This window comes from Electrophorus electricus, chromosome 3 (assembly GCF_013358815.1).
Source record: "Electrophorus electricus isolate fEleEle1 chromosome 3, fEleEle1.pri, whole genome shotgun sequence".
NCBI classification, from domain to species: Eukaryota; Metazoa; Chordata; class Actinopteri; order Gymnotiformes; family Gymnotidae; genus Electrophorus; species Electrophorus electricus.
In genome coordinates, this window is record NC_049537.1 from 3,762,501 (window position 1) to 3,773,015 (window position 10,515).

Sequence of the window (10,515 nt, forward strand, 5' to 3'; positions counted from 1 at the left end):
TGCGAGCTTCGCCGGCGACACTTCGACCCCCCACCCTCGTTTAGTTTAGGTTTGAGCAAAATCATGTTCAGAACAATTAGAAGGGAATCGTGTGGTTGTCTTCACGTCGAGTCCTGCGTTGACTTGTCTTTACACAATGTTTTTTCTTTTCTTTTTTTTTTTTATTATCATTATTTATAACATGCGGTGTGCCTCCTAGCAACACGCCGGCCTGCGCTGTCATCGTGGTTTATCCAGAGCCTGAGGGATGCTCAGTTAGACCTATAAATCAGTCAGCACGATCTCTGCAGTCCTGAAAGGCTGCGATGGGTTCAGCGCGTCGGCCGTCGCAATCGCATCGAAATCGAGCCTAACTGTGAAGCAAAAATGAAACGACAAACAGCATCTTAAATGTCTAGAATAACCTGGTATACCTCAGATACTCCTACCTAGGTTTCACATATTACTGCATCAGAGAGCTAAATGTGTGTGGTAGAAATGTGTTTTTAAAAAACGAGTTGCGAGTCGTTCAGAAATGTGTAATAGTTCCTGCAGTGTCATTCAGCATGTTTTGAAACAGTACTTCCTGTTTGTTGTGGTTGTAATACACAGTGATGCAGTGTGCATGAGAACACCCTGTTTCTCTCGGCGGTAATGTCAGCCGCCGGTGTTTAGGGTTAGTCACCCCGAGCATGTGCTGCAAGGCTGATTACTGTGGTCAGTGACACGGAGGTCTCTTAGGCAACGTCAGGCTTTCATCACCACAGATGCGGAGGGTTAAGGGGAAACGCTGGTTTAATGACAACCTTGGAACTGCATGGTTAGGGTACTTCTTCAGCCACAGAAGATTAGAATATAATGTTCTTGAATACGCCCGAGTTCCAGCTCTTCTACTGCTTTGATTGAGGACAGAAGGTGACTTCTGTGTTCTGGGTCAGATCTCTTTTAAGCCAGTACATTTTAAAAATAGGTTGTGTGTGTGTGTGTGTGTGTGTGTGTGTGTGTGTGTGTGTGTGTGTGTGTGTGTGTAGCCATAATCACAGGTCTGGTTTAACTCCCCTCTGCTCCAGGGCACGGGCAGTGTGCTGTTAGCCAGTAGCCAGCTGCTGCTACTGTTCGCTGGGGTTTTATTGCTCTTGCTAAGCTCAACGGTTGCCATGTTGCAGGTGTTCCACCCCCATGCACCCTATGGCCATAAAAAAAACACATCCTCTCCACTTTTGATCTGGTGAAGGGTTTATTGAAGTGACAAGTAAAAAGGTTTTGGTAAATGGCTTTGAAGCATTTTCCGCTGAGAAAATGAGAAACTTTCATTACGGTGAAATACAAGTGAATTCCTCTCCTCTCCTCCCCTCCCCTCTCCTCTCCAGTACTCGACAGACCTTAAGAAGCTGTACTGCCAGATTGCTAAAACATGCCCCATTCAGATTAAAGTTCTGACCAACCCACCACAAGGAGCAGTCATTCGGGCCATGCCAGTCTACAAGAAAGCGGAGCATGTGACTGAAGTGGTGAAGAGGTGCCCCAACCATGAACTCAGCCGAGAGTTCAACGATGGTACGTTAGCCCTCCAGACTGTGCCTCAGTGGATTCTTACACACACACACACATATATATATGAAATTTTAATCTGCTTTTATAAATGTTGATCAGGCCAGATTGCTCCACCCAGTCACCTGATAAGGGTGGAGGGCAACAGTCATGCCCAGTACGTGGAGGACTCCATCACCGGCCGTCAGAGTGTGCTGGTTCCATATGAGCCCCCTCAGGTGACTGTCGCACACAAACACGTTTGCCGTCTCCTCGCGTCCGGTGGCTGCCTGCGTCCGGAGGCCCTTTGTTCCTTGTTTGTGACGCGAGCACTCTTTCTCCATAGGTGGGTACTGAGTTTACGACAATCCTGTACAACTTTATGTGCAACTCGAGCTGCGTGGGCGGTATGAACCGACGCCCCATCCTCATCATCGTCACCCTGGAAACTAGAGAGTAAGCCCACGCCACAGCTTGTTCCTGCTTCCTGTCTGTGCCGTGTGTAGAGGCCGGGGTACTGGGCATGTTGATAACGGCGGTGTTGTGTGTGTGTGTGTGTCCGTTCCTCCTGCAGTGGCCAGGTCCTGGGCCGTCGGTGCTTTGAGGCTCGGATTTGCGCGTGCCCGGGACGCGATCGCAAAGCGGACGAGGACAGCATCCGCAAGCAGCACGTCAGCGACGGCACCAAAAACTCTGAGGGTACGAAACGCCGTAAGTAGTGCTGGGGCAGGTGACGGGGCTTATTCTCCAACGCACGTGCACAGTCGGACATGCACATCTTACTGGCTTTGTGGGGTTTTCCGTGGATCTGTGTATCACCAAAACTACCTTCTTGGGCTATCGTAGTTTTCCAAATTAAAGTTTTTTTGTGTAAAAAACATTCTAGACGAGTTTTGTTTTTGGCCGCACAATTGAATTTTCATCATCCATTCACTGTGGGATGTTTGGTACACAGAAAAGGGGAAAAAAGAGTATACACACACACACACACACACACACACACACACACACACGGAACAGCACTGGTCACTGACACATGAACATAAAGTGGCTTTTTGCACACAGCATGTCCCTATCCTACCTGTCCTAGATTCTGTATTTATTCTTCTTTAATTAAGGCACTTTGTATGATGTGTGGTCTATGAATAACCTCACCCTTCCCCACCCTGTGGCGCCCTATCCTGCCTTGCATTGCCTGCCTAGCTGCATGATACCCTCTGTGTGGGTCTCTCCGCTGTTATAACTATGAGTATCATGCTTGTTTTGGCCTCCTCTGTTGACTGACTTCATAACTCTCTCTTTCTCTCTGTATCCCTCTCTCTTCCTCTCTCTTTCTTCTGTCTCTCTCTCTCTCTTTCACCTCCATTGCCACAGCATTCCGGCAGGCCTCTCACGGTATCCAGATATCATCCATCAAGAAGAGAAGATCCACTGATGAGGAAGTCTTTTGTTTGCCTGTGAGTGTCAGTGACTTCGTGAATTTAGTCCGTTTTTGACATGCGGCAGGAACTGTAGCAAAATCATGACCCAGCACCTGCAAAAAAAAATAGTCCGTAACCATGGCAACATTAAAAACCTTTACAAAAAAACACTCCTGGCTGCGTCTCAACCTCTGCTCTTCCTGTGTCTGCCCAACAGATTAAAGGCCGTGAAATCTATGAGATTTTGGTGAAAATCAAAGAGTCTCTGGAGCTTATGCAGTTTCTCCCTCAGCACACCATAGAGTCATACAGGCAGCAACAGCAGAATCTGCTGCAGAAACAGTGAGTACCTCACGCCTAACCAGGGCTCTTAGTCAGGCCAAACGCAGGGCAGCTCCGGCCCACCACAGTCAGCGAGTGTGGCTCATCGGCTTCTTTTTCTTTTCTCGGGGGGTGGAGGGTGTGATTATTTGGTTATGCTCAGCAGTAATATGCCCGTTTTTGAGCTTAGCTATGGCTACTGCAAGCAGGCAAGACACGCGCGTGCGCGCACGGGCACACACACACACACACACACACACACACCACCAAGGTCCACCCTGGCATTTGTTTGCAGTGTTACATTGTTTTAATCTAAACTGACTTTACTAGCATGGGTTTTGTTTCCACATGGATTTATGCCTTTTCTCTGCTCTGACATTGGGATGAATGGGTTTGGGCAGGTATGCACTGCACAGCCAACCAACTTATGATTGCTCAGGGTCTGAAAGCTCAGGCCTGAAGCGTTACATGTCTGCCTGCACCAGAACACACCTTTATGCTCTCAGTGTGTTCACTGCATGGGTGCACGCTAAGCCGGGCGCGTGACTTAAGTGAATGAAGCTCATTTGAAATGTAAGCTTTTTGAGTTATTTACACAGCAATAACCATCTTCTGAAACAGCCTGTTGCCTAACTGAGGGTGTACCTTGCTAAAATGGTGGTGGATTAATACATGCTAGATTAATGCAGGTTAGTGGCAGTCCATCAGATTAGTTCTATGTTGCGTAAGTGCAGCGCAAGACACCAGGACTGGATATCAGCCCGCTGGTTTCTCCGAGTAGCCAGACTGGCTGTAGCAGTTTGCCTAAGTGCAGGGGTAGGGCTCGAAGCGTCTGCAGTCCCAGCGCGCCGTAAAGCAGTAAACAAAGGCGAGGGAAGGTGGAGGTTAGAGCTGTGCGCACCACACTTGGGACGCCCTGCTGTAATCACCGTCTTTGTGGGCTCTTCTCATTAAGAATCTGACAGGTGAGGTAGTGTCTGCGCAATCACCGTTTCTGCTGGTTTTTGGCCTGTCATTTGCGACTCCTGGCACTCTGTGCAGTGGGGAAGCTCACCAGGGAGGTGGTGGGCCGTGGTCTTTCGGCAGAGCTGAAGAGGCTCTCTGCCGTGCACGCAAATGAGCAGGTGAGGGAGAGCCATTAACTTTAAAACAGCCTTCTCATAAGAGAGCGGGGCACGAGGTGTTCAGAGCCTCTCCAATTGGCTTCCATTAGCTTCAACCCTTAGGCCCAGTTCCCCAGATCTGGATTAAGCCTAAACTTAAACTAAAAAATTGTTTTCTTTGGTGATTAACTATTGGCTCTGCAGTTTACTCCAAGACTACATCTTTTCCATGTCTGGGAAACCTGCCTGCGGAGTGTTGTGTTAGGTCTTATGCTCCAAAGGCAATATGGAGGGCAGGGTTGTGTTTGTGTCAGTACTTTGATTTGGATAGACCTATTCCTTAGCCTTCCTTTCTCTTTCTGCATGCTTTCATTCTTTTCTTCCCGTGCATCTCTCTGCTCATACGATTTATTTGTAAGTCTAACCTTTGCTTCCTTTTTTTCCATCACAAATAAATAAAAAGGAACTTCCTGCTCAGTGGCTTGGTCCTCTTATTTGGATGTTTTTCTGTTGTTCTTGTTGTATTCCTGTTCCTGCCCTCACAAAATGCTTCTACATGGTTATCTACTAGTGCCCCACAGTGGCCATCTTTGTTACTGCAAGCATTTCAGGACACATCCATCACATAAATCAAAGTAGAACATTATTTAATTTGTTTGTTTCTTTAGCCAAATCCTAAATTATTTTAAAGGGCTTAATTTAAAACATTAATTAGGTAACAATGCTTGAAGTGATTTGCTACTTCAAACACATTTTAATTCTCTCGGTAATTCACAGGTCATTTATATTTAATTCAAATGACCAACTCTGCTTTTTTTCTGCCCACTTTGGCACCTGACCTTTTAGCAGCACTTTCTGACTGAGTATACAGTACTCGGTGCTTCTGGACGAGCTTTCTGATGTGGGAATTAACATTTTTAGCACAGGTGAAACCAATGACTAAATACAGTCAGCTAGGTATAAGAGCATTCCTGACTGCCAGAGAGTCAGCAGCTCTGTTATTTGTCGTTTTTTTGTTAGCCAGTAACGTCTCCCTGTTATCATTCGAGCCCATTTTTTTTCTTTCTGTTTCCTTGCGTTCTGCTGTGAATTGGTCGATGTCCGTCCTTCCCTTAGATGCCATCCTTCATTTCCCTCTTTCCCTGTACCCCTCTACTCCTCTCTCTCTCTCTCTCTCTCTCTCTCTCTCTCTCTCTCTCTCTCTCTCTCCTTCCCGCCTTTTGTTTTCTCTCTTCTTCTGCTTTCTCCCCATATCTCCCTCTTCTCTTTATGTTTCGATCTCCCTCTCTTCTGTTTCTCCCTTTCTCGCTCTCTCGCTCTCCTCTGTCTGTCTCTCTTTCTTCTCTCTGTTTCTCTCCTTCTCTCTCTGCAGTCTTCTACGGGCCCGCCTGCGATCAGAGTTGCTGGAGCCGATTGGGGAGCAGAGGAGACGCTTCAGTGCTTCCTAAAAGCAGGAGCCACATTCCTCCTCCTGCACTTCCTCAGCCTCCCCCACTTCTCTCACTCTCCTTCATCTCTCCATCCCTCCCTCCGTCTCTCCAGGTGGCCACCTGTAGCTACTGCCACACTTGACACCACAAAAAAAAAAAAGGACATCAACAAATTTTGGTCTCTGTGGTTGCTGCCACCCAGACGGCTGTATTTCTTCACTGTATTTAAGCAATTGCTTAAAGACATTTTTGACTGTTGTGGCAGAAGGGAACTGCATGATTTCTTTCCCTCGAAAGTCTTTTGCCTAGATTGAGAATGACTAATTTTTTTCAAATGATCAGTGTTGCGTGCTCATTAGTTTAACAACCTGCACTCTTACTTGAGTGAACGTTTAATTATGTGCCCAATTTAAGACCTCATATTCTCACGTAATGTGTCACATTTTTGTTTTGACTCTCTTGATCCCACCCTTTTCATTTCAGTGTCTGTTTTTTCGTTGTTTTTGTTTTAAAGGGCCCTTATTGCTGAGTTGGCTGTTGCCTCAGCACTTGTTTGATATACTGGTATTGCACAGAAACAAGACCAGCCTCTCAGCTGACCACCTCATCCTCAGCTCTGTCTCGCTTGCTTTCTCTTCCATTCTCTTTCTCTCCTCTCATATCATATAATCCTGATTTGTCTGAACCAGGAACCAAGCACATATTTTCTACGGGACTCATAGCATTCTTTAAGCTCTTGAAAATGGCTCACATGGCTTTTATTATTGGAGCTGGACTCATTTAGTTGTCTGTGGGTTTGTTTGGGAAAAGAACTTTATTGAAAAAAAAACTTTAATAATGCTGGTCATGTTTTATAAAGTGCACTGCAGAGCAGTTTGGTTTCATTTTTTGATTGACTTGATTATATGTACATTTTCTTAAGAGAAATGTATTTTTTTGTCAGAGAGAATGAAAAGTAATTGCTATAGAGTCAGCACGTTAATTACCTGTTCTATGTGAAACAAATGTTAGCTGTACAACTGATGCTTCTTGCACTTTGGTTTGTTATTATTCAATAAATGTCTTTTCTGCTTTGACCTTTCTACTAAACCTTTCTTTTCCTCTTTCCACTCTGTCGCTCAGTGCTGTTGCTTTGTTTCTCAGAGAGCAGATTCTGTCTATCCTCATTTTGAGGTTTTTCAGTGAAACGCAATCAGCAGTCAAAGAGGGCTAGAGCCCATCCGTTTATATTCATTTATATTCACATTTCTACAAAACATTTCCTCCAAGAAAGGATTCACCTAAGCACCTAAGAGTTGTGAGTAATGCAGTGAAGTCTACGGTACTTGCTGCAAGACACTTTTCAGATAGTAAGTGTTGATATGCAAATATTACAAGTTTCAATTTCTGTTTGCAATCCGAAAATGCACTAATGCAACACTGCAGTACTGCAGCTGCACTGGTGTTTTCAGCAGTTATTCGACTGTGGAAAGCACATGCATATACACATAGCTGCCATACATTTACAGTATTCCAGAAGAGCTTTGAGCAGACATTGCGTCATTTCTCTTTCGCCTTCATTTTTCTGTTTCTCTTTATTCTCTTTATTCCCCACATCACAGGAGCTCATATACAGTTTTGAAACAAAGCGTTCTGCACTCTCTTGTACCTTCTTATTAACAAACTATTACGGGTAACGCAGGACGACGTCAGATCTTCCGTTGTTTCCCGGTAACCACAGCACCGGGCTGTGCGACTGACAGCAACTCTATTTCTTGTTTGTCAGACGGTACGAATTACAGGCCATGTCCCCCCCCCTCCTCTGCTCCAGGAGCCCCCTGCCCCCACAGCCAGCCTTCGGCTCCGCCTCCCCCCCCCATGGAAAGGTCAACAAGCTACCCTCGGTCAGCCAGCTCATCAACCCCCAGCAGCGCAACACCCTCACCCCGTCCAGCATGGCCGGAGGCCTCACTGACAGTAAGGCTTTACTCTGCACTGATGGATTGTGTTGAGACTCTGGGTGAACTTGCACAAGCACCACATGGACTAAACAATGTTGTTGTGCTGCTTAGACTGCAATGCAAACACCTACGTGATTTTGACATAAGCGACTCTAATGAGTTTAGGTAAGTAGGCAAAACAGAAATATAATTAATATTTAGTCTTTAATACTCCTAAAATACAGTCGAACTACAAACTGTGCAATCAAAAACCAGTTCTGCGCCTGAGCATTTTATAATATGGGAGTGTGTGTGTGTGTGTGTGTGTGTGTATATATATATATATATATATATATATATATATATAAAAACACACACCCACACACAAAATATTATTCACACAAAGCATATACAAGATAATACTATAAAGTAATATACAGTAACATAAAGTAAAATAATATAGAACACACCCACTACCAAACCTCCCCCCTTTGGTTTCCACTCTTTGTAACATCACTGCTGTTTGAAGTTTAGTGTCAGGGTTCCCTCTCCATGGACAGGTCTCACCCCTCCGCTTCCCTCAGGGGCTGAGCTTGTCTGAACACGACAGCTCCTGCGTACCACTCTGCGTCTCACTGTCTCTCTGACAGCCAGTTTCCTTTTGCAAGTGAACTGGATCTTTGTGAGACAAAGATCTTCCTAATCCCCGGGGCTCACGGTTACTGTCGGTGTTCGTCATATTACGTGAACCCAACTTCAGTTGTCCACTGTTCGCCCGTACGCCAGGGGGGCTATCGGTCCGCTTCAGACCAAGCACACGCAATTTATTAGGAGCATGACGGTTGGGGGTGCCCCACACCGTCTCTGAGTAATTATACCCGGAGGTTTTCTACATGTCTGACGGTGTCTTTGCCTCTGGTTGCTCCACCCGCAGTGAGTCCCATGATGAGTGGACACATTCCCATGAACACGGATATGAGCTCCCTCAGCCCCACCCATGGCCTGCAGCCTCAGTTACCCATGGTGCCCTCCTCCCACTGCACACCCCCTCCACCCTACCCAGTTGACAGCAGTATCTCCAGGTAGGCCTGCTCTAAGGCTTAAGGCCTCCAACACACTATTGTATCTTTGCATATCTAAATTAATCAGGTTTTTTTATTCAACACTATAAGAAAGCCCAGATTGGTTGATGGTTTCATTTATAAATCAAATTATACAGCTTCCTGTTGCGGCTGGGTTGCTCTTCCTGTCTGGACTACTTCACTGCCCAAGGCCTCACCAACATCTATCAGATTGAGAACTATAACCTTGAGGTGAGGATCCGCTAGCTTCCTTTGTGCGTGTGGGCGTGCGAGAGATTTGGTATCCGTTTAGGTGAACATGTGGATGTGTGCGTGTATGCATGCACGCACATGAATGTGAGATATGATGTTTAAGTGTGTACAAGCATGTGAGGTGAGGTGGATCTGTGTAAGACTATGGTCTGTGTTTGAGTGTGTGTAAGATTATTGTCTGTTTGAGTGTGTATGAGCATGATCTGAGGTGGATCTGCATCTGTGCAGTGCCTCCCTAACTTATGAGCTCCGGGCTCGGTGCCTCTGCAGGACCTGTCCCGGCTGAAGATTCCTGCCGAGTTCCAGCACATTATCTGGAAAGGGATCATGGAGCACCGGCAGACCATGGAGTTTTCTCCGCCTCCACACATCCTGCGCACGTCCAGTGGGGCGTCCACGGTGAGTGTGGGCTCCACGGAGGCGCGGGGGGAGCGCGTGATCGACGCTGTGCGCTTCACCCTCCGCCAGACCATTTCCTTCCCACCACGCGACGACTGGACCGACTTCTCCTTTGACCTGGCCCCCGACTCTCGCCGCAACAAACAGCAGCGGATCAAAGAGGAGGGCGAGTGAGCGGCGCACGCGTACTTACACACGAGCGCACGCATGCATGGTGTCCATACGTCAAACGTGCAGCAGGACATGATATTCAACATTTACTGATACCCGCACCCACCAGCATGAACACACTTTTGTACAGCTTCATCCAGTGCTCAATTTCACTTAAAAGTATGCAGATTAAATGCACTTAATTTCTTAGGGGGTTTTGTGGGGGGGTTTATTGGGGGACAGGCGGGGGGGGGGACGGGGGACAATTTTTTTATTTTTTTTTTTAAGGGTGGTATTGTTCGTTATTTGTTTGTTTGTTTTTTTGTTTGTTTGTTTTCTGGGTGTATTTTGGTCTAGTTGTCATTTCAAGCCCCTAGTATGGTGCAGGCAGTTATAGCTTAGGGTAAGCGGTGCTTTGCCATATTGATTTATCATTTAATATTTCTTGAGACACAGCACTTAAGAAATGCTGAGACTTTGAGCTGTTGCCATATATTCTCTACACAGAGAAATTAATCATTGGGGGCTTCATGTTTTTGTTTATTTTTTTTACCTGGACCAGGTATATTTTTGGATTGTAAAGAATGTTTACTCCCAATAGGATTCATAGTATTATGTTTATTTGTTTGCCATAATTCTTTGTTGTGAATGGTTACATTTGTCAGGCTTAACTGTAAGCAAGCTTTTTTTTTGTTACATCTGATGTTTATCTTTTTTATCCATTAACTGTCCTGGATTAAGACTGACGCAACGTAGCCTGATAAAAAGAAATACTGGTATCATGTAGCTGTAGTTTGAACAAAAATGATGCAACTCCAGCATATTGCAATTTTGCAAATATACAACTTACACATGCCAATTTTACAGTATTTCAGTTTCTTGCTCATTTACATTTGATGTTTTGTACAGATATTTGTTCTTTTTAATGC

At 45.7% G+C, this 10,515-nt stretch overlaps 1 protein-coding gene across 7 annotated transcripts in view; it reads left to right on the forward strand.

Annotated features, from left to right (window-relative positions):
• The window catches only part of tp63 (tumor protein p63), a 45,832-nt gene extending 36,053 nt beyond the window's left edge, over nucleotides 1-9,779 (forward strand). For 3 of the 7 annotated variants that reach the window (XM_027007718.2, XM_027007719.2, XM_027007722.2), the window contains 10 exons: nucleotides 1,350-1,536; nucleotides 1,633-1,748; nucleotides 1,856-1,965; nucleotides 2,084-2,220; nucleotides 2,884-2,966; nucleotides 3,148-3,272; nucleotides 7,595-7,740; nucleotides 8,638-8,785; nucleotides 8,923-9,016; nucleotides 9,308-9,779. In XM_027007718.2, coding sequence (XP_026863519.1) covers nucleotides 1,350-1,536; nucleotides 1,633-1,748; nucleotides 1,856-1,965; nucleotides 2,084-2,220; nucleotides 2,884-2,966; nucleotides 3,148-3,272; nucleotides 7,595-7,740; nucleotides 8,638-8,785; nucleotides 8,923-9,016; nucleotides 9,308-9,610 — 1,449 coding nt within the window. In that variant the 3' untranslated portion in view covers nucleotides 9,611-9,779. Of the gene's footprint in view, nucleotides 1-1,349; nucleotides 1,537-1,632; nucleotides 1,749-1,855; nucleotides 1,966-2,083; nucleotides 2,221-2,883; nucleotides 2,967-3,147; nucleotides 3,273-5,726; nucleotides 6,861-7,594; nucleotides 7,741-8,637; nucleotides 8,786-8,922; nucleotides 9,017-9,307 lie in introns of those variants that run through there. The other 4 variants (XM_027007720.2, XM_027007721.2, XM_027007724.2 and 1 more) reach the window with 2 other exon arrangements.
• The last annotated feature ends 736 nt before the right edge of the window (nucleotides 9,780-10,515 follow it).